Source organism: Furipterus horrens, unplaced genomic scaffold (genome assembly GCF_987537825.1).
Source record: "Furipterus horrens unplaced genomic scaffold, mFurHor1.1.pri manual_scaffold_17, whole genome shotgun sequence".
Classification (NCBI taxonomy): Eukaryota; Metazoa; Chordata; class Mammalia; order Chiroptera; family Furipteridae; genus Furipterus; species Furipterus horrens.
The window spans coordinates 13,420,598-13,444,908 of NW_028327187.1; the positions used below are offsets into that span (position 1 = coordinate 13,420,598).

General features: G+C 36.7%; 1 protein-coding gene across 3 annotated transcripts; it reads right to left on the bottom strand.

Moving 5' to 3' along the window:
* RLIM (ring finger protein, LIM domain interacting) lies at window positions 1-20,993 on the bottom strand. Of its 3 annotated transcripts, XM_090264851.1 has the most exons (5): window positions 20,797-20,993; window positions 18,941-19,004; window positions 5,361-5,553; window positions 4,348-4,431; window positions 1-3,106 (listed from the first exon to the last, which is right to left on the bottom strand). In XM_090264851.1, the coding sequence occupies exons 3-5, from the start codon at window positions 5,527-5,529 to the stop codon at window positions 1,509-1,511; spliced, it is 1,851 nt and encodes a 616-aa protein (XP_090120977.1). In that variant the 5' UTR covers window positions 5,530-5,553; window positions 18,941-19,004; window positions 20,797-20,993; the 3' UTR covers window positions 1-1,508. The 3 variants fall into 3 exon arrangements, with proteins under 3 accessions (XP_090120977.1, XP_090120978.1, XP_090120976.1); XM_090264852.1 differs by lacking the exon at window positions 18,941-19,004; XM_090264850.1 differs by lacking the exons at window positions 18,941-19,004; window positions 20,797-20,993 and adding an exon at window positions 18,205-18,258.
* Window positions 20,994-24,311: the final 3,318 nt, after the last annotated feature.

The window sequence follows — 24,311 nt, forward strand, 5'->3', positions numbered from 1 at the left end:
AAGTGCATGTCCCGTAGATTGTAAGTCAGCGGTCTCATCTTCAAATATGGGCAGCAAAATTATAATTTGAATTTCAAATAACCCAATACAACTCACTTTCGACAAAGGATAAAAATCTCTTAACTATTCAACTGGTCTTTAAATGTGAAATGTTAAGTCTCTGTTAGAGATATAGTAACGAAATATTAACAAGTGTGTACTGGTACCTTAAATGACAAATCTCGAAAACAATGCAAATACGAGATTCTCCTATTAGTACACACATCTGTACCAATTCTTATGCTAAAAGTGGTTTATGGTCTCCCCACCTTCTTCTTCGAGGAGCAGACTTGTAAAAAACAACATAAATTGTGCTAGGTGGTAGTGGTTTGCTTTTCTTAAACCAAAGCTCTGCCAAATTTGTTGATCTACTTCCTCTGCTCAAGTAGAATACTGTATCAAAGATCTCACCATAAGAAATCAGTATGATTACTGTCATGAAAAGTTTAAAAATTCTTCTAGAGTAGTTTTCTTTTCTCCTCAGTCTTTCATTTCCTGCCTAAATCCAAGTTAAAATACACAATCTCCATCGGTCTTCAGTGCAGTTCAATTCTGCACTTTGACCTTTCCTTTGCACATCACAGTAGCTGTTCACTTACATTAAATATTATAGATATGTTCTGCTCTTGACATGTACACACTTACAAAAGCAGCCTTGTACTTTGTTTGGTGTGTTTCTTTTTTACTATGTTGGCTCACAAAAAGCAGTTTTTTCATTTCTATGCATGGTACTTTACAATTTTTAATGCATTATTACAACAGTGCATTGGAAAAGTACTGAGCCTCTACAAAATAGCTTTACATTTTTAAACAAATGAATGTGATTTTTTTCACTTACACAAGCATAGGCTTTTTTAATATTTCCACAAGATAAATATCTCAATTAAACTATAAACGCATTCTAAAGTGTGCCACAGTGATGGGCTTAGGAGACAGTTATACACTTAGAAGATCTAACCTTAGTGTTATTTACACTGACATGTCCCAATATCACCTTGTCTGAAAGGTGAACAAATGATATTCAGCATGTAGCTGAATTTGTGCCAACCAATAACTGGAAATGGTATAGCTTTAAGCAATCACTTATGAAACATATACTGTAACTTAGTCTAAACGTGATTTGTTTAGCCCCTCTCTCCTATAACATGGGAAACTCAATGCAGATAAGAGCCATTGCTAAGGCAGATCTTTTGGGATAACAAAGGAGAAACTGATAAAACGTATACAGCAAATCAGTAATAACAATTACTGATACTGAAATCAGATTTTATGTCCTAAAACATTGCTTTTAAATATTTCTTTTTATTCTGGGGCAGAAATTGAAGAAAGGACAATAACTCATTCAGAAAGCAACAACTCAATTCAGGTTGCAACTTTACATTTAAGCACCACTCAAAAAGTGGACATAAAGCAAGTGATTCCTATTTGCCCATCACTATACCAGGTACATAGCTGAGTTCAGATCTTAATTACACAATGCTTTCTCTGTTACCAGAAGCTAAGACTGCTCTGCGACAAATAGGACAAGTAGAATTTTCAGATAACCAGCGATCAATGCAGTGGACATGATACTCATGGGAACAAGGTAGTTTACGAAGTTTGTTGCCTTCTGTATATTCTGTGATGCAAACACTACAGGTTTTTAATGCATCGTTTTCACCAAAACTTCTCATTGCCAAGTTGTCAATCTGTTCTTTGGTGAGTCCTCTAGGTTGGTCATCATCATCCTCATTTAAGAGGAAAAACTGAGCCAGACTAAGGAAGGGCAAAGAGCCACTTTCATCAAATGTTACTGGGGCCCTGTGTCGACCCTCTCGCCTGGCACCTGATGAGCCTGATGATGAGCTTCCTTCATTGCTACCTTCAAACACCTCTGAGCTGGTCTCAGAACTTTCACCACTGGAATTGGAACTAGGACTGGAACTAGAGCTTAAACTGGAACTCGAACTGGAACCAGAACTGCTACTACCACCAGAACCCCCTCTTCCGTTCCGTGACTCTGCCCTTTCCATGTTTTGACTTGAGACTGAGCCACCAGGCTCTGAATCACTATCACTGTACATAAAGTAGCTTAATTCACCAAAACCTGTCATTATTTGCCTTAACATGGTCTGAATTGCAACAGATGTAGTCTCACTTAAACCAGTATTTAAGATTCTACGAATTGGAATTCTGATGGTACTGACATAGGTTCTCACGCCTGCCCGCTCAGAACGTGAAAATGTACGCCTAAAACCTCCTCGTTCACTTTCGTAAGTGACAGTGTTGTTTGGCGTCTGAGACCTTGACCGAGTTCTGCTGGCTATGCTATCTCTCTGCCGATATTCTCCAGGACGGACTCTTCTTACTTGAAGATCAAGGACTATGGTTGGAGGTCTCTGTCCTGATCCTGTCGATTCACCACCAGTTGTATCTGAAGAACCTGCTCCTTGTGAGGCATTTCTTATTCCAGAAGCTGCAAAGAGACCTCTACTTAGCAAGTCAGGTCCACTTATTTGCTGTCTCAATGTAACATGGTGCCGGGTTCTAGAACTTCCCTCATTCTCATTTACCAAAGGATGCTCAAAAGTCTGAGATGAGATACTATGATGAGATCGTCGTGGAATTTCACTCATGGGATGCAGAGGTGACCTACTTCTTTCAGCTCTTGCTCGGGTTCTCCTATGGTCTGGGCTCCTGCTTCTTGCTCTTCTCTGACCTCTAGTAGGTGGGACTTCTCCAGTTAATGCTTCAGTTGAATTTCGTTCTGATCTGGATGGCCTTGCAGATGTTGACTCAGATCGTGGATTTTCCACTTGCCTTTGGCTGGTGTTGTCCATATTTTCTCCACTAGAACGTCTTGCAGATGGCTCATTTTCATTATCTGGATTTTGACTACCATTATTACGGTTAACATTGATTTCTAAACTGAATCTGAAATCACCACTGTTTGGATTAGTCCGGCTCACTGCTCTCCAGGATTGGTTTCCTCTTTGCCCACTTCTTGTTGTATTTCCAGTTTGTCTGACAGAATTAAGCCAGTCTATTATAGAGTCACCATTAGACACATCATCTGAAGATTCTCCGCCTGTTTAAAAAAAAAGGGAGAAGAGAAGGAGAAAAAAGAACTACTAAAATTAGGACAATCATATAATAGTGCTCTGAAGCTTTGTATTCGGAAAAATAAAAAAAGGTTCTGAACAGATTTCACATTTACAGATTTTTAGAACTGCATGGACTTTCAAGTAAAGGCAGGAAAATTTCAATTTCATTTTGAAATAACAAGCTAATCTAAGAAAAATTTAGAGAATTTTCTTAATTTTCTTAAAGGGAGTCTGGAGGAAGTCTATTTTTAGTACTTCATCATATACAGAGCCTAGCATACCACTATGGACCGTCAGAAGACTATTTTTCAGACTACTGTCAAAACACTCTTGTAATCAAACAAGTTAAAACATCAGTTAAGGTACAGGGCTAGTATTTTAGTTCAAATGACATTTGTCAAATTTTCAGTGGTCTGTAACATTTCTTCTGGGCTCTTGACTTAAGTGCCCTTGAAAATACAGGATGTATACAACACTGCTGTAGCCATCGCATAAATATAATATAAACAAAGTTTATAGGTTTAAAAGTGTTTGTATACTTCATCATGTTACCAGAATTTTAAATTAACATGAAACTGGAGATCAGGCCAAATGAATAGTTTGAACCTAGCACAGTACACACCATGGCCGACTAAAGGCCAGACTGTTATCACAACCTCTTCGGTTACATAGAAACTCTACTTCACACTGGGAGAGAAACATCAGGATGTTAGGATGTTTAGCTGCATCCCTGACTCCACCCACTAGATGCCAGTAACAAACCCCCACTCATGACAACCAAAAATGTCTCCAAGCATTGCCAATGTCCCATATGGGACAAGAATTGCAGGTTAGAGAATGCAGCATTTCTTTATGCTTGTGAGGAACTCACATGTTTATAAGGAAGGAATAATTCAGTAGTTAGAAGGGAATTTCAATGGGTGTGGAAAATCATGAAAAAAAAAATCACATTTGAATTGGCCATTTCTCAGTATGTCCCAATTAACACAAAACAACTGAAAGGTGAAACAAAAACAAACAAACAAACAAACAAACAAAAAAAAAAAAACCCAAGAAAAACCTATGTTCACCTTCTTACCAAGTATCAAAAAAATGCCATTTCTCTTTTTTATGAGCAGTTACTTAGCACCAAATTAATTTATGTCATTTCTGGATAATGTTTAGCTGACAGTTAAGTTCTTTATCCATTCCATCCTCTACCCACACCCTACAAAGCAAAATATACCTCTATTTTCATCTGAGTTTTGTGGTGGTGGGCCCTCTTTAATTTGCTGTAGTCTTCTCAGCAACTCTTCCTCAGTACTTTCACCTGAAAATGGTTTTAAAATATTTGCCAAATTACAAAAAAAAACCAATGACTCTTACCCATTTGAGACGAAAAATAAGAAGTAGGGAATCTGGGTAAAATTCATTTCTTTGGGATTATGACATTACAACTTTTATTGGTACATATTTCTTTCTAGTTTACTAAATGTGTTTGCATGTTAACACCTCATTCTTTAAAATTGAAACTCTGGGAGGTATATATTACTATATGTATTTTAAAACAAGGAAATTGAGAATGAGTGAGAGACTGACATGTTAATAAATGGCAGGCTCAGAAGGCCAACTAAGACATTCTGATTCATATCTGGTACTGTTGATTCAAAATACACTTCCTTTCATTAACTAACACGTGACCTTTTAAAATTTAAGCAATCATTCAAATATTAGTAAAATTAAATAGAAATAAGGATGATGGGAGACAATGAACTTTGACGAGGATCAAATGGGACCTAACTGGACAAAAGAGAATAACCAAGCACAAAGTTCTGAATAACTGATCAATTTACCCAAGGCTGGCTCTGAGGATTATGATTGGGACATACTCAGGAAATCAAGAGATGACAAAATAGAGAAAGTCTGTCCTAAGAACTAAAGTTTCCATCAGCTCTCCCACAGTTAGACTCACGTCTAGTAAGTTACATAAGCTAACAACAAAAAATTGTTCAGCTCCACTCTTTTCAAATTAGCTCACTGTAAATTCAAAATATAATTCGTAACTGAAAACATGATATAGGACAATTCCAAATGTGACTCAACAGAATTAGGTAATTAATATAGCAGCAAATGCCATTCTATATCCCTTGCATTAAAATCATACTTTATAATGGCTAAAGAAGCTGATTTTCAAAAAAAGGCTCTTTTTTAAAGACCAGAAAATTACATATATAAATTCTTAAACTACATATGGCATACCTGGGGTGCCTAGCAAATTGTTATCCCTCATAAGCCTATAATCTTCTTCACTCAGGTTATTTACAAATTGATAGAAAGCTTCTTCCCGATCCAATCGGTCCATCTGACTTCTGCGTTGTGCTGCAGACTGATCACCACTTCCTTTATCGTTAGAGTCTGAGCTTTCCATCTTGATGAACAAGTGGAAAATTATCTAAAAGGAGAAAGGAGATCATTCTTGAAAACAGAAGTCAGTGTGTATTCTATAGAACAGTTTCAATAATGTGAAAATCCAGAATGCAGTTCAAGATGTGGATTTTAAGACTGCATATAAATGAAATGCCATAATAAAAAAACTCCGAAAGCCCTGTTAAAACTAGGAAAAGCCTAGGTCAGGGGTTGGCTAACTATGGCCTACAGGCCAAATTAAAGCACTGGTGCCTATTTTTTCTTCTTGAGACCCAAGAATGGTTTTTACAGTTTTAAATGTCTTTTTTTTTTTTAAGGAGAGAATTTTTTTGTGATATGTGAAGATTATATGAAATTCAAATTTTAGTGTTGGTTTTACTGGAATAGTCATACACATTCATTTACGCAGTCTATGGCTTTCATGCTATAATGAATTAAGTAGTTGTGACAGAGGATATGTGGCGCTCTCACTGGTTTGCAATGGTGATCTGTGCGCTCTAAGTTGCAGTGACGCAATCATAACTTGACAGCATTTCAAGTGCCATGTACATCACCATACTGGGACATATAAAAAAATTGCATGTGCATATTCATCACGTCACATCAAGAGAAGGTGGGCTTTGAATGTCACCCTTAAAGGCACAGAGGAGCATGGATTATTTTGTTACCAGATTAGATGGTAAAGATTGTGTTTATTATGAAATAGCACTATAACTGTGATAAATAAAATATACACTGATATTATCAGACTAAGTACTCATCACAATATTCCTAATTCAAAGGAAAGCTATCGCCTTAAAAATTATAAAATTTAAAATGAAATATCTAATCACAAAATATTTCTTCACAAAATAAAAATGAGGCTTCAATCAAAGCAAGTTTCCAGTGGCTCACTTGTTGGCTAAGCAAGGAAAAGCATTCATTGATGGTGAGTTAAATTGCATTTGATTGCAGAAACTAAAGAAGTGTGTCCAGAGAAAATAAAGTTAAAATTATTAGTGTTTTGGTGAGTACAGTTGCTCAAAAAGTTGAGGATAATGAGATATGTAAATAACCAATTGAAATAGAAGGCAGCAAGTGATTTTGAATGGTTTTCCTTGGCTCATGATGAGTCCACAAATGTAATACTACTCCCTGTATTCACTGTTGTTTATTCAAGGAGTTTGAACCACAGAAGTAGCCTCTATGAATCTGCATGGAATAACTGCAGGTGATAATGTTTTCAATGAAGTCGAGAAAACACTTAATTCAACACAACCTGAAGTGGAATTTGCTAAGATGTATTATTACAAATGAAATAGTGGCAAAGTGTGTAAAGAAGAAAAAGACCTAGTTGGGTAAGTTTATAAAGCTTGTGAAAATGTAAAGTGTTTTAAGTCTATGGTTATTCATTATATTATTCATCAACAGGGAGTTTGCAGAAAATATTTAAATCCATATTACTGAACCAGTAGTGTCAGTGATGAATTTCATTACTATGGACTTCTCCATTTTCAGTTCTGTGAATTTTTGTCAGAAATAAAAATTAAATATCCTGATTTGCTCTATCCTTTGGTCATTTTGATGGCTTAGCATTGGTAAAGTTTTATTGTGATTTGTTGTACCCAGGTGGAAGATTGAAATTTTTTCTGAATGAGAAGAACCACCCTCAATTACCATTACTGAACAATAAATGGTTTGGGAAAAGAGCTTTTGCTACAGACTTCGTAATGTTTCTTAATGAATTCAACCTAAAATGACAGGCAAAACAGTGTTGATAGGTAACACTTCACCTGCAATAAAGTCATTTCAACAATAACTAACACTAGGAAGCACAATGTCAAGCTGCTTTATGCACTCCTTGTGCTATCAAAGAAATGAGTTGTAGGCATTCCCATACAAATCTGTAGCAGATCTTTTTTCTGAGCACAAACTATAGTTCCAGAAGCATTTTTGGACCTCTGTGCAAGTAAAAAGAAAATTTCCTAATTTCAAAATCCATTTAACTGTGTAACTGAGGAGCTTCCACCTAACCTGCAACTGAAAATATAATCCTGCAGTGTAATGATATGCTAAAATGTAAATATGTCAAGAGAAGAATCTAACATAATTCTATAAAGTACTTTCTAAGGGATGAATATGCTTCATTAAAATGACATGCTTGTGGATTGATTATAGACAGCAATACCTTTATGTATGAAAGGACATTTTCGAAGATGAAATACAGACAATCTCATCTAATGAGTAGCACTGGATGAACATCTGCAAATGATTTTGCTAAGGAATATGTTTAGCCCCAATTAGGCAAAATGTTATCCACCCCCAAAAGAATGTCATTCTTCTCATTAGTAGACCTACATTACAAAACATCATTCTAATTTCCATTTCCTTCTTGAAATTCAGCATAATTTATACTGATCTTAAAAATCAAGAATGTTCTTGATGTATTTCTAAGTTGCCTCTGCAAAAGGTATGAATCATTGCTTCTGTTGATTAGAATAATAATTTTCCAAATTTCTGTATACCATGTTACCCAAAATATGATTTATTTAACACCCAGTCTGAACCATCTCTACTAATGTTTATTTCTACTCTAAACTCAGCATTAAAACTGCATTTTACTTTTTTATATTTTCAGTTTTATCAAGAACTTCATGGGAATTTGGCTTCTCTCTTTTTATATAAGTATGCAACATGCTCAATTTTGCTTTCATATCAGCAAAGCAAAAACATAAAATAAAATTAAAATTACTATCTGGCCTTTCACAGAAAAAGTTTGACAAACCCCGCTCTAGAGAGTACATAAAAGTAGATAAAAATTCTTAACTATCATTCACTACTTATATGGTCTCAGGAAACTGCTATATTGGGAGATTTCCACAAACTCTCAATTAACTGGTAGTAAATAATCTAAAATAAGAGAAGCCTCCAAACAAAAAATTTCATTGTCTATTTTTCTTCTGTCCAACTGCAGATTGAACTTAAGTTTACATTGACAAAATAAAAAAGTTAACACCATGAACATATGATGATCTGATTTGTGGAAAAGAAGTAATCTATATTGGTACTGAGCTTTAATCTCACACACAACACATAAAGTATCTGGATGTTCGCAAGTTAATACTAAAGAGAAAAATGAAAAACAAATCTTTCAGATATTAAAAAACAAGTAAAAACCTTCTACCCATCTGCTGAACCTAAACAAATTTAATCCAGACATGGGCACATCCAGATTTCATTTCCTTAGCTCATTATTCTTAGAACAACCCTATCACCGTTTAAACAAAGATGAAGGCATCAAGGATGGGGTTGGGGAGGGTAACCTTGATATTTTCGGAAAGACCTCTCTAATCTCATCACTAAGAATTCTTAGCTTTTTTTATCCTCACCTAAGGACATGCTTACTGATTTCAGACAGGGGGAAAGGGAGGGAGGAAGAAAAGGAGAGAAACACGACCAGGTGCCTTTCACACATGCCTGGACGAGGACCAAAGCAGAATCGCAACCCAGGCCTGTGCCCTGAAGGGGAATAAACTCGTGACCTTTTGGTTTGCAGGATGACACCCAAACAACTGAGCCACACCTGCCAGGGCAAGAATCCTTAGTTTTGGTAAGCCTAAACTACAGAAATTTCTGAAAGATGGTTTTTTATAGTAACCTGAAACTTGAAGAAAACTGAAACTTAAGAAGACTTAAATTAAAACACTCATAAAAGTTAAATGGGACAGGCAATAAAAAAATTAACCAAAGGAAACCACATTTCCCCACATGTAGCTAAGTAATACAACTTGGTATTGGTAATAGTAAACAGCTAATTTGAAAAAATATAGAAAAGCAGAAGGAAAAAGTACTTTAGCTGCAATTCCTCAAATCAAAGAAAACCACAGCAACATCTGGCTAATGTACTTAAGCAGTTAATTAATACTTTGAATGCTAATAATATGAAAGTTAGGATTAAGTCCACTTGTGAAGGATTGATGAGTTCTGAAATTAATTTATAAAAAGTACAACTCAGTAGGATTGAGGCTTTAAAAACATAAATATTTCAAATAAGGCAAAAATGCCTGATAAGTTCTGTCACTTGAAGAACATGAGCCAAAGGTACAGAAAACTCATGTACCAATTACTCTTACAGGAATGGCACAAAGTCTTAATAGCGTCATGGCAGTTAAAGCCCATAAGGAACAGAAACCTGAAAAAATATAGGACAGATTTTTAAAAAGGCTTTGAAAAACAGTATCTAAAACAAGAAAGAAAGGGTCTTGTACTGAGTATGTGGGGAGATAGTATAGTAACAGAAGATGTAAGGTAGAGGCACTCAACTTCTATTTTCTTTCTGTTTTATTCAGTAAGAAAAATCACTTCCAACTGTAAATTGTGTAAAAGACATACTTTTCAAAGAGAGAATCAAAAGCCCAAACTGCAAAACTTCTAATGATACAACTTTGAGAAATAATAGGAGAAATACTAAAATACTAGATTTTAAAGTGATCTAATCTTCAAAGAAAGTAAAGGCTATAAACTGTAGCACAGCAAAATCTGACAGTAAACCTAAGGGAAAATTCTGCAATGCACTGTCAGATATATCGCAAACACATAAAAGAAAATACGTTTACAAGTGAGGATCACTGCCAAATTAACCTCACTTGCTTTGTAAAGGGATGGTTCTCAACCTTGGTTTGCACAACAGAATCACCTGAGGAGCTTACGCTAGGAGTTCACCAACAGCAATATTTAAAAAATTTCACAGGTAATTCTATTGTGTAGTCAGAATTCAGAACCTCTTTTTTTTTTAATATGTTTTATTGATTATGCTGTTACAGTTGTCCTAATTTCCCTTCCCTCTGCTCCCTTCCATCCGGTGGCCCTCCTCCCTCCAGTTGTCCCCCCCTTTTAGTCCATGTCCATTGGTTGTGCATATAGTTCTTCTCAACCTCTTCCTGTCTACTCCATTCCCTCCTACCATGCTGCTTAATTCCTGCATCATCTCCCTCCCTCTCCCCCCTCCCCCTCCCTGCTGACCTTCCCCCAGTATGGAGAACCTCTTTACTAGGGACATCAACATACTACTACTGACTAGTCTGGTTTGGTTTCTGTAAAAAGACAGATGTTTCTCACGCGATCTTTAGGAAGAAGTGTGGGCTACAGCAGTGATCCTCAAACTTCAGCACACAAACTGAATCAATTGGAAATCTTGTTAAAATGCAGATACTAATTCAGTAGGTTGGAAGTGGGGCTTGAGAACCCGCACTTTAAATAAGCCTCCAAGTTCTGTTGACACTGCTGATCCTTGAATCAGTTTGTGTAGCAAGGACTTTGAGGACAATACAGTTTAAGAGATTCACATTATTGACTACCACCCTCAAAGACTAGGGCGCAATGTTATCTCGAACATTTTACTAAGGGTTATGCAGCTAAAGTCACCCCATAGTAAGAGTACTACAGAGGAGGGGGAAAGGCTGTCTTGGCAATTTACATGAAGAAGATCTTAACTTTTTAGTTAACAAAAGCTAAATAAAAAGCCTGCTTGACGTGGCTGTTCAATTCAAGTAGGTAACTGTTCCACTGCGACCTTCTGTTCACACTGTATGTGGTGTATTTAAAACATTTTAGGTAACTCCAAAAGGACAAGAGACAAACAGACGTATCCAGAGTAACCAAGGTGACGATGACCAGAAGCCAGGAAACACCATAAAAGAAATGGTGGACCTGGAGAAGTCTAGCTTGAAGACAAGACTAAAACTGGGCATGATTACAATCTTCAAGTATTTAGAGTTATAACATGAAAGAACAAACCCATAAGGTCAAGTTAGGACCAACAGTTGAAGAAATATGGAAGCATGTAATACCTTCTTTTAATACAATAGCCTAACTAGTGAAACTGTCCCAAAGTGGAGATGCAACTAGCCTCTTGAAGTAAGCAAACTACCGATTTCTGGAAATATTCAAGCAGAAGCTTTATATTTAAAAAGGGCATTCCTTATTATGCAGGAGTTTGAACAGACTGATTTCAAAAAACCCTTTGGAATAAAATGTCACTGAGGATGGATATAAGTCACTTGGTTTTCTACTCTGCACATACAGGTCATATTAAGCTACATATTCCAATGACACAATTTTGTTATGACACTTTCTTGACAAACCAATTCACTTATTGCCCTATCCCCTGACAACACACCTTGCACCTTACTATTGGGTTGGCCAAAGAGTCTGTTACATTTTTTCCCAAATAAAAGACAGATTTTTCATTTTCACCAATAAATTTGTTGATTTGGAAATGTTGAGCATGTTGGCTATCTCCTGCTATTGGCTTCTAGTGGGCAGAGGCCAGGGGCGCTGCTAAACATCTTTCAATGCATAAGGCAGCCCCACGGCAGAGAATTATTTGGCCAAAATGTCAATAGTACAAGAAGCTTTGTAAACCACTTTTGACACGTTTGATCAGTCACAGCACCTTCTCCATACACTGCACAAATCCTTTTTCTTTTTTGCATTTCAGTTGCATTTTTACCTTTCTTGAAATAATAAAGCATAATATGCTGAAAATGCATATTTTCTTCCATCTTCAACATTATAATGGCTGCACAAAATTTCCCCAATTTTGTTGTTTTTTAAAAATACACGCTGATACGACAGCTGCCAAAATACAATCTAACAAAATTATTTTGAATGAAGTTGAAGACAACCAAGCACTACTAGAGTCGTACAGAAAAAAACTATACCAACTTTTTGGCCAACCCAATACCTTCACACTTCTACTAATGCTCTTCCCTCAGCTCCTTCTTAGGCTCTCCCCATTTCATTCACTCTTCAGTGCCTGATATAGTCTTTTACATTTTTGAAATACTAACTTTATTAACATATCTTATTTATCCAACGTAACAAAAAAATCATCATATCATCAATATAAAAATTAGTGAAGTGTTTTACATTCTTTTTTTTTTTTGGATACCAAGTCTCTGAAATCTGGTGTGTATTTCATATTTATAGCACATCTCAAACTGGATGCTAAATTAGCAATGGTTAAAGTGAAGTGAGGTTCAACCGAAAGCACAGTTGTGCTTAATGAAAACAAAATTTTTTACATTGCTTTTTTATTTAACTTGATTAAAATGAAAGGAAATTCAAAGTTCATTTCCACAGTTACAGTAGTGACATTTAGAGTGTCCAGCAGCCACATATGCATTTTGAAAGAAAAGGAAATCTTGAATGTAAGCAATGCCCTCAAATGCCTTGTAAAATAATCTTATACATACCCAATGAGCCTGGTCTCATTGTGAGCAGTTCCTTTACCACTTAAGTGGCATATAATGGAAAAATGTAATAGATCTAAACCACAACTTCAGCCCCTGGTAGATGTAATGCTACTAATGTTTGTTAAGTGAAAAGGAACACTAAAATGTTAAAAAGTTAAAGCACCATGCCAAAGATGTCAGGAGACCACAGTCCAAATGATCCGTTTTGGTGTGAAAATGTGAGTGAGGAATTATGTTAACAATATATCAGTCTCTAGAGTCTACTCTGATCAACAACATTGTGAGTCCATTTCCAGTTTAACTAATAAGAGGTAAAAAGAATCCCCACATGTCCCTGGCTCCTATCATCATAAAAAAAGAGGAGTGTAAATCTATTTATTATTTTATTCTTAGTTATAATATTCATGTGCATACATCAGAAATTTTGGATTGCATATACAATTAGTATCAGCCACTACTAAACTTAAATATTTCTATGAAAAATTTACCAATAGAACAGTTTAAGAGGAAAAATATATAAATGTTCTTAAATCTTAGCTTCCCCTCACTAGTTAGAAGCAACACCCACCAGTCTATTTACACAGCCCCTTCACCTATACCTGTACTTCATTTAACCCTCACAACAATCCTATGAAGTAGGTCTCATTACATCTATTTTACAGATAAGAAACAGAAGCAGAGAGAGGGGAAGTGATTTACCAAAGGCCATGTGGCTCGTAAGTGGAAAGAGCCAATAATTAAATCCAGGTGTCCACTTCCCACTAAATGGACAACTGTATCCCAATATATCCCCAAACTATATATGTATAAGTGTGTGTGCACGTGTGTGCATGTATGTATATACGCGCACACACACTTAAAAATAATTCCTATCTCTATAGGCATGTCTAAAATATTGAATCTCACTATAAGCTTTTTATACCAGGTTCACTCCTAGTATGAAAACTTCCAAAATGACAAAACACTTTTAAAAGCAGTATAAACTAGCAGGACTGATGTTTAAATCAGTCAACTTTCAGTATATTTGTTTTAAATACAGTTGCTCCTTGGATAGGTAGCATATTTTATTAACCTCATCTCTGCCGGCATACTGTGTGCCAATATATCCAAATCCACTCCTAGAAACAAACAGCCAAATTAGAAATTTTGCCCAGTCTTTTCAAAAACTACTTGCAATAAATGTATAATCGTGTCATGTAAATTTAATTCTGAGGAGAAAAAGCCAGGAAGAAAATCAAACCTGATATTTATTAACTGTAATAAGGAACTTTAAAACAGGCTTTATTTACCTTGAGAATGTTAAAACACTGTTAGTGATCTCCATTGCTCCTACAATTATCATCATATATTAACATAAATTATGCAGACTATGTTTCTGACCACCGCTAAAAGTATTTCATTTAATACTCCTAATCCATGTACACCAATGATGTTAGGGTGAAAAGTCACTTAAAACATTTTGATCGGTACTAACAGGTCAGGAGACCTGGTGCTAAGTGTAAGCACACACATTATATTCAATGGACATACTGCATCATAGTGCCCAATAAGGAGACTTAAAGGATGAACTATACCGATAACAAAACAACAGACTTTACAAAACTGAATTCTGAAATTCAAACGCTTGAGTACGAATTTAAAAATAAACCATGTCTATCCCTGGCTGGTGTGGCTCAGTGGACTGAGCGTTGGTCTACAGACTGAATGGTCGCGGTTCAATTCCAGATCAGGGCACATGCCTGGGTAGTGGGCGTGGCCCTCGAGTAGGGGTGTGTGAGATGCAGCAAGTCTGTTTCTTTTATACATCAACGTCTTTTTCCCTCTTTCTCCCTCCCTTCCCCTTTCTAAAAAGTAAGTAAATAAAACCTTGAAAAAATTCCTATTAAAAAATAAAAATAAGCTACATCTATTACGTCTGGAAGAAATGTTTTCCAAAACAAACAGGGAGGGAGGAATCAAGGTAACCTAATATCAACCAACTACTTACTTAAGTATCCTGAGCATTTTTACCTTTTGTATGTGTTCATACAAGCTCCATACTCAATAGTGTTCTCAAGCAGAGTATGTCAATTAAAAAAAAGGCACATAGGTATCAACATAAAAATGTGTCACAGAAAAAGAGAAGGGAAGGCATCATTCTGTCTGCAATAGTGTTCCCCTAGGGAGGTTATGGCTGATGTGAGAGATACAAACTCTTCTTAAATAGGTTCAAGATCATGACTAGCTTGAACATTATGGCTTAACATTAGTCACGTACAAATGCATATGCACCCCATATACATAACAATATTTAGGAAAGGAGTTTGTATTTCTCAGATCAGTCATGAACCCCTTAGGGATAAGAATCTCATAGAGTACATGTAAATTAATGGCATGCTATACTTGTCAATAAAGAAAATGCTAGCTCGATAATATCATCACCAAAATGAAAAATAATGCAGTTAAAAAAAATCAAGTCACAAAGAACTGCTCAATTTGAGGTCAGGATTTAATGTAACATCATGTATGTGGGTACCAAAAGTGTTGGGAATTATTCATATATAGAATGTTTATTTTAAATTGTATGGCATTTGTAACAAATAAAAGGTTGAAACCAACCAGGTAGCTTTTTTTATTCTATGAGTAGCAGGGTGGTCTTCAGCTCTGTGAAAAGAAGAAGAAAAAACCTACAGGAGATACTGGGTTCTTGTCTTGGATATAACATTAACTAGTTATGTAAATTTGGCCAATTCATTTAACCACTGGCACCTCAGGATCTCCATCAATATTATAGTACTAGGTTAAATTATCTACGAAGTACCTCCCAGTTCTATGAATTTGTGACTATGAATAAGACGGGAAAATAAAGCTTAAGAAAGACGAATAACTAGAACATAAGCCTAAAAGCTGTGCTTTCTCACTGCCATTTCACTCATGCACTTCTCTCTTTTTGTGGCTATCTTATCTTTTTGAAAATATAAAGCACCCCTCTTTTAAAAACAGGACAGGATTTGATGGTTCGTTCACTGCCTTTACTTATTGCGTGATACCTCTCACCACCCACACAATTTGTTAATTATTTCCAGTATTGGCCTGTCAGAGGATGCTACTACCAAGGGATCTATCACTGCTGATATCATAGCAATAGAATATGATAAAGTAGTTGTATGTCAATGTTAGCTTAGCCTCACTTATATTCTATTTCTACCATTTGAAAAGAACAGCAAAACCACAAAAGGATTCAGAAATGTCCAATCTCTTTGCAAGAAGTCTACTGACTTGCAGCTCACAATTTTGACAACCACAAACTTCTACATCTGGATCAAAAGAAAGGCAACAAATCCAACGAAAAAGACCAAGCCAAATGCTGCCAATTCATAGGATCAAGTTAGTTTTTAAAAGGAAGCCATTATAATGACATTTCAATTCACTGAAGTACTTCAGACAGAGAATTTAATCTTCGATTACCCATTTCATTGAGTTAAGTCACTAAATTAGAATTTGGTCTTATCCATATAAACTCAATTCTGACTTCCTTCTCATTACAGTGGAACCTTGGTTCTCAAACTTAATTGGTTCTGGAAAACTTCGAGAATCAATTTGTCTGTCACCTGAGAGACTTGTGACTCAACATACAGGTTTTAGCATGAGAGGGTTGTTGGGTAGAGAATTGAGACCTGAAGTTTGTTTTAGACAACCGAGACATTTTTTAATGAACTTAGTCAAAGAACTAAATTGTTCGAGAACCAAGACATTTGAGAACTGAGGTTTGACTGTATTCACAAGTGAAAAAGACAAGACACAAAGCCCAGGGAGGTTCACATATTTATAAAAAGTTATTAATGTAAAATCACTGATTACTAGCAATTTTGGTGATAACTGGTAAATCAAGAACTATTTTTGAGGACATGAGTTTTCCATCAAAAATTAATTTTTTTAAAGAGTGAAGCCAATTTTTAAAATTAAAATCACTTGACCAAAAAAGAAAATATTAGCTACACAAATGACTGTTGCATTATTTGAGGAAATCAATTTTGAGTTACAGAACCAAACATGCTGACAACTGTGCTTCCTGAATCAGTGTTTCTAAATGGAAATGATGACAAAGGTGACTCTATCCCCAGTTTGTACAGTAGCAGTCTATACCTGTTGTCCTATAGTACTTAATAGGGTCCTCTTTCACTCTCACAGGTAATTGACACTAACAGTAAGTTTAGTCAATAAAAAAATGAAAATTGCAATCGAGTTAAGTCCTTTCTTCCTACAGGGAAGTAGACAACAAGAGAAAAGAGACCACTTTTCAGTGCAGAAAAGATTACAAACATTGAACACAATATGCCCTTTCCCCCACAGAAATCTCATCACCATGCAAACGTAACAGAAGCCCAACCTGTAGTCATAAAATTATTGCAAGAGGTCCATAAATCTATATATACACCACATATTGTCTATAGATATTTATCTTGACACATGTAGGTGCTATTATGACTTAATGAAATTAAAATCTTGGGTTGGAGAACTAAAATACAAGAAAATCTACAACAAAATATCAGCTATATGTATTTCAGAAACAAAACCACAAGTTCATAAATATATTCCCAAATCGTTCAAAACTGCCAGGACTTTGAGAAAGGTCCATATTGAAAGTTAAAACAAAACAAAAGAAAACAAAACAGACATATAAGTATGACTGCTTTTTTACAATGCTTATCAAAAACTCCAGGGGTTACGTAAACTGGCTTCTTTTTGAAATCTTTTGTGTTATGCAGAAATGTTAAGGAATTATTCTGACAAGAGAAAAACATGTCCCAGCCCAAGACAGTGGTCCAAAATTCTAGCATTAAATTTGTCTGGGTTTGACAGAACTTTTCACATTGTAATTTGTAACTTAAGAGAACAGGAGGCTGGTCAGTGATTTGCTGTTTCCCAATCCGCTAGGGCTAGGGAAAAAGTAATATCCATGTTATTCCATGAATACAGATGCCCCATTTGACCTACTGTGTTATTTAAGGCTTCACTGCATGTTCACTAACCTGAAGGAATATATCCAAACAGCTAACATTTCTAGATGTCATTTCGTAATTAAGATATTTCATAAAATCATTGCTGATTTTAAATTGTTTATCAAATTATATAGTAATAGCTGAAACAGGAACCATGACAGACAAAAAAAAAAAAGAGGGGATAATTGCTAAATAAGTCTCACCTGTTTCATAAAGCAGATTTCTCCTTTAAGTGTTAAAAAGTTTTTGATGTAATATAACCTATAGATTTTTGCCTTACAACCTTTCATTTTCTTTGCATTTCTGACCTGATAAGAGAGCAATTAGGTTTAGAGGCATAAGTTTAGTGACTGCAGGCATTAGACAGACCTGGGTTAAAACGGGGGCTCTACCACTTATTAGCTATTTAACTGTGGACACATTACTTAATAACAACCTCTTTCCAGAGTCTTCATTTACCTCTGTAAAATAGTTAACATCCTCATGAAGCTTTGCTGCGATGATTATAAAAATCATACATCTGAAGCACAGGACCCACCTAGCACACAAGCATTCAACAAAAGTTAGTTATGAATTTGCCTGGGACAATCCTGTTTATGCCTGTTGTCCAGGCATAATTATTAATAATGTCCTTTTTGCTCTTAAAAACATCATGGCTAGGGCAATAGATTATGTAGCTACTTTAATGATGATGATGATGATGATGATGATGAAAAGAGTTAATACCAATTAGAGTGTTATATATCAATTATGACTTTTTGGATCTTGAAGGAGAAAAAATAGAACACACAAAATAGTTTAAGATTATATTCCTGTAAGAAAAGTCTACTGACATTTTATTTAGCTATTCAATGAACATATAAACAGTATTTATTTATACCCATTCCATTCCAACAATGATTTAAGCCAGCAAATTTCTATTTTGTTCATTCTGTTCTACATAAGTACTAGTAAACTTCAGACATTAGTTTAAGAGGAAAATTCACAGATAAAGCACTAGTGAGTTCCAGCTACTCAGAAACACTACCCTTTGAATCACCAGTGCAAAATACCCATTCTCATCATGAAGTATGCCCAACACCAACTAACATATATCAAATAAGCCCATCCAATTACAGGGCCTGAAAAACAGAATATTTTAAAACATGCATTCTATACATAAATCATCAGGAGACGCAACAAAAAAATAAATTACCTGACTGTTATGACATAGTATTGTAATACAATAAACTGGATTTTAGTTTTCTTCACTTTCTGCTCTAGAAAAAAAAAGAATCCATTATTCTTCCTGTTTAATAAGAGATTTTCTTTGAAACAGACACATCTTAACAAATACACATCCTATGTACTTCAGTCATACACACACATGCACACTACCACCCAGTCTAATTATTGGTATTAAGATATTGGGGAGACTAAGGTCAGAAGAAACCAGGAATCATCTATGTTAGATGTAAATTTCCAATTTAATAAAAGCTTGCTTAAAAAATAGGCCTTACTTTATCAGATCAGTAATTATTTTCAGATTCTGATAGTTATTTTAAAGGACTTATTTGGCACATTACAGTTACCTCTGTAAAGTAGTCCTAGCAGTGGCCTGGCCTAAAGCAGAAATTAGAAAGTATAAAAGATCACCAGGATGAAACGTTTTTCAGTAAGAGAAGTGGGTCCTAAAATCATATTTAAAAAAGTATTTAGATTGGTTTTCCTGGATACTTAATTTTTACAATTTAGAAAAATGGTTTTTTTGGTGGTAGTGGGGGGACTATAATTGTGCCTGTCCGTTCTCAAGAAATGCGTCTGACAGGATGATATAAGCACTTACTTTGTTTTTAATCACAAAGAACCAAAGACATTAGTAGTAGTAGTGCATTTATTTCTTTCTCCCTGTAACCACCCAAAGATATTGCAGTTAATTGTCATTCAGAAAACGCAGGCTCCTTATTTCCAGTAAAAAAAAAATTATTGTGGGGCTTTGCAAATAGTGGATGACAACTTGATATAAATGCTTCCCGTTGCCTCCAAACGAAAGACTGACCTAAATAACAAGCCTGCTAGGCCTCAGATTCCCGGACTAACCTGTGGAATAAGTATGGTGAAACTGTCTAGGGAAGGAACGTGGCTGTCTCCTCCATCTTGAAATTAATCAGCATAAGGGAAAAAGGGACTGAATGTTCAGGAAGCAGAAGCCCAACCGGTTAATACTAGTTACTAAAGCTATGGCGTACGTGGCAGGTACCGCCCGCAGAAGCTGAGACCCTTAGGCATTTTTTGAGGGGGAGGGGTTAGGCAGTTGAAGGGAAATTAACTTGAAAATCATTTGGCCCAGTTCCCACCCCTTCTAAGGGGAAAACAACAAACACGCAAAGGCTTTTCCCTCCTTTTTGGGGGGTGGGGGTGATTCTTGCAGTGATAGCTGGGAAAGAATATTCCAGAGTTATTCGAGCGAGGGAGTAAACCACATTTGCCTCGGATCCTGAGGGAAGATGTCATCATGGCCCCAGGGGGCGTCTAATTGATAGTGCCCTGAAGAAGTGCTCAAAATGGGGTTTTGCACAAGCTGGGAAATCTAAAGGCCCAAGTTCCCAGCATCTGACTTACAGCAGTCAGATTTTCCCCCTAGTCCCAAACCCAAGCCCACCGTGTAAAGGGGGCGGGGAGAAGCAAGGGAAGCCAAAGAACCAAGGAGAGAAAATCCTGAAAGGATTACAGATTCTCACGCCTGAGGCCAACACACTCGAAAATCGCCTCCCCCAAATTCTTTAGGCTCTGGAGGGCCCCGGCTGCGGCCAGCGGGGCCACGGAGGGTTAGTACTTACCCAGCACCATCCCCTTCAGAAAGCCTGTCGACTCTACACCCAACTAAAATGGCAGCGGCGACTACGCCACGGAGCCCCCCACAGCAACCGGCGCCTGGGGTCCGGAAGCGGCGCTGAGCCTCCGCCACGACAGGCCACTCAGGCCATTTTGAGAAAAAGCGGTAGCCGGCTCTCCGCTGTCTTCCTCTCGCTCTCCATCCATTTCTCAAAGGATCCTCAAAGCTTCACTTACTCGGTTTTAGTTGTCGGGATCCGACTAGATCCGTCAGGCCGCCGCCGCCGCCACCGCCGCTGCCGAGGCTCCTGCGCGCCTCCCTTGTCGCCGCTCTCAAGCCCGCCTCCGATGAGTCGCTGGCTGAGACCCGCCTCTACCCCAGCGCCTGCTCGGGAAACGTTGCTCAGGCAGCCATTATCTCCCCCATTGTTACCAAGCAGCGACAGGAAACTACTGCCCACAACAGGAAGTGATGATGCCCTGTCCCGGCCCCGCAGCCCACCCCCTCCAGCCTATTAGCCAATCTCAGGCGATTCCTCCAAAAGGCTTGGCGGGAGGAGGAGGGGGACAGCCGACGACGCGGCAAGGCGGGCCGCGATCTGGAAAAGGAAAGCTGCTGTGACGCCCACCGTCTGACAGGCCCCACCTTCCTCCGCCATTTTGAATTGCGGGGAGAAGTTCGCGTTCTGAGAATTGTGGGAACCCTTGCTTTCCCATTTTGAGAACTGAAGCACGTCACCTTCAGACTACTTGAAGCCTTTTTTTCCCGAGAGCGGGAAACGCGGTATTAGTTTAACCTGAGGTCGCTTCACACAATTAGTTATGACTAGTTCCTACACCATCCTACCATCCTACCTTTATGTATATATAGAGAGAGAGAGAGAGGAGAGAGAGAAAGAGAAGAACCAACTGTATGTCAGGCACTGTTGTAGATCTATCTATGCTGGGGATATGGCGAACATTAAAACAGACCAAAATACCAGTTCTCATGGACGTTTATATATACATATATATGTGTGTATATACATACGATTTTATATATGTTGAGAGAGAACAAAGTTGGGGAAGGGGGTGAGAAAGTGCCACGAATTGCAATTTCAAAAACAGTGGTCAGACACGGGCTCTCAGACTGTAAGCTCCTGAAATACTTGAAAAGGGGCGGGCATTGTAAAAGGGTGGGAAGATAGAATAACGTTGGAATTTGTAAAGGCCATCCGTAGGAGGTAATGCCTGTAGTAAACTCGGGAATAAGTCACACATACTCTAACTCCCTTTTTCATAGTAAAAGAAAAACAACCTTACCGAAGTTTTTATGGTGTTTCCATGTTTCTCTTCCATTTTTGTGTTCTGTCTTTTCAAGCAACACTTCAGCTACACTGGTTTTCTTACGATTTTTCAACAAACCGAACTTGTTCCCACTTATACCACTTTATATAGGCTGGGATATTTTCCTTATCTTTCCTCTCATCATACAAGCCTCTTCTCAATTGTCCTTTCCCCAGACAAGATGCCCTAACCACCCTTTTTAAAATAACAGTTTCCCTGTCTCCTTAACGGCTTAGTTTATTTTAAAGCACTTAGTTTTAAAATATATTATTTGTTTACCCCAACCCTTAAAAGCAGTAAACCTCTTTGTTTCGTTCACTGTCATATCCCCAGCCAGCTCATAGGCCCTCAAATATTTTTTTGAGAGAATGCTCTCCTGAGCGTGATGGCCATTTCATCAGCCTAGGATAGAAATTGTTCACTCCAAGTACTTTCCCAATATCCCTCAACTTCCCAGCAGGGTTGATGTTATCACTTTTGACAGAATGTGTATATGATTTAGGTGCTGTGTCTCTACTCAGTTTTTGTCTTATGTTACATAATCATATACTGGAACTTTTATCTAGAATGTGTAAAAGGAATTCTTCAGTGACCTGCAATGCTACTAAGCCTGATATTGAGCTTATGCTAATAACTTTACCCACTCCTTAACATATTCTTAAGGCAAACGTGGCTTAACTTAAAATATAAAATCATAAAAGTCGAAGAAAATGTAAGTGAATATGTCTACAGCCTTGACGATGTAGAAGGACTTCCTAAACATGACACCAAATCCAGAAATGGAAATAGTGTTAAATATGACTTCATAAATAAAAGTAAAGCTTTGGAATGTCAAAACACAAGGTTAGTAAAATTAAAAGACAAATGACAAACTGAAAAAAAATTCACAAGGACACATGATGGCTAAGGGATAATACTAGTTTGTAATAAAATTCAAAGACAAATGACAAATCGACAAACATATGATAAACATATCTAGCTAATATTACTAGTCCATAAAGAGCTATTAGAAATTTATTTTTAAAAAATAAATAGCACAGCCCTGATTGGTGTGGCTCAGTGGATTGAGTGCCGGCCTGTGAACTGAAAGGTCACTGGTTAGATTCCATGTCAGGGCACATCCCTGGGCTGCAGGCCAGGTCCCAGGTTGGGGATGTGTGAGGGGCAACCAATTGATGTTTCTCTCACACATAGATATTTCCCTCCCTTTCTTTCTCCCTTCCCCTCTCTCCGAAAATAAATAAATAGATACCACAGTTTAAAAATGTGCGAAGGAAATGGAAAAGCAGTTCAAATGTTCAACCTCACTAGTAATCACAAATAAAAATTAAAATAGCACATCTCTTTTTTGCCCCTCAGAATATCAATAGTTAAAAATTTAATAATATTGCCCTGGTTGGTGAGGCTCAGTGGATTGAGCGCCGGCCTGTAAACCAAAGGGCTGCCAGTTCAAGAGGCAACCAGTCACTGTATCTTTCACACATAGTTTTTTTCATTGTTTCATTTTTTTATTGTTCTATTACAGTTGTCCCAGTCCCCCCCCTTGCTCTCCCCTGCACCACCCACCTACCCACTCTTTCACACATTAATGCTTCTTTCCCTTTCTTCCTTCCCATCTCTCTAAAAATAAATAAACAAAATCTTAAAAAAAAAAACACTTAAAAGGATGGGATCTCCATATGCACAGATACACTGCTAATTTTAAAAAATAAATAATGTTAAGCATTGAAGAAGATCCTATGAGGTGGACATACTTGTATGCTACTGTTATAAATTGATGTATTATTTTTAAGGCAGTTTGGCAATGTGTATCAAAAGCCTCAAATATCCATACTTTTTGACCCACAAGATATATACAGAAATGTATCTTAAGGAAAAGAATTGGACAAAGAGTTATGCAATGAATGTACAAAGATGTTAATCATTGAAATCCTGAAAAATCAGAAAAATAACTATTAAAACATAGTTGAATACAGCACATCTACATAATGAACTACATAGCCATTAAAAATGAGTATTTAGATCTAAATACGTTCAGGTATATTTTCAATGGAAGAAAGAAATTTATAAAATGACATGTATAATTCTGTTTTTATATTAAAGAGAAAGTGTAAATATGCATCAAAGTCAGATGAATATACATGCAAATAAAATGTGAAGGGATTTTTAGTCTTTTTAACTTCTTTACCTCTTTCTGTATTGTCTTGAATATTTTACAATATGCATGCATTACTTGGTATTGAGAAGAAAGGTTATTTTCTTTTTTTTTTTCACTGTCCAAGGTTTATTTGGTGTTTTAGTTGGTATGACACTTGGATCGTTGGTTGCATTATTTATATGTAGACTTTTCATTTTACATTATATGGCAATGTACACTAGTCTGATTCATACGGTACACAAAATAAGATCCTTGAGAACAGTTATGC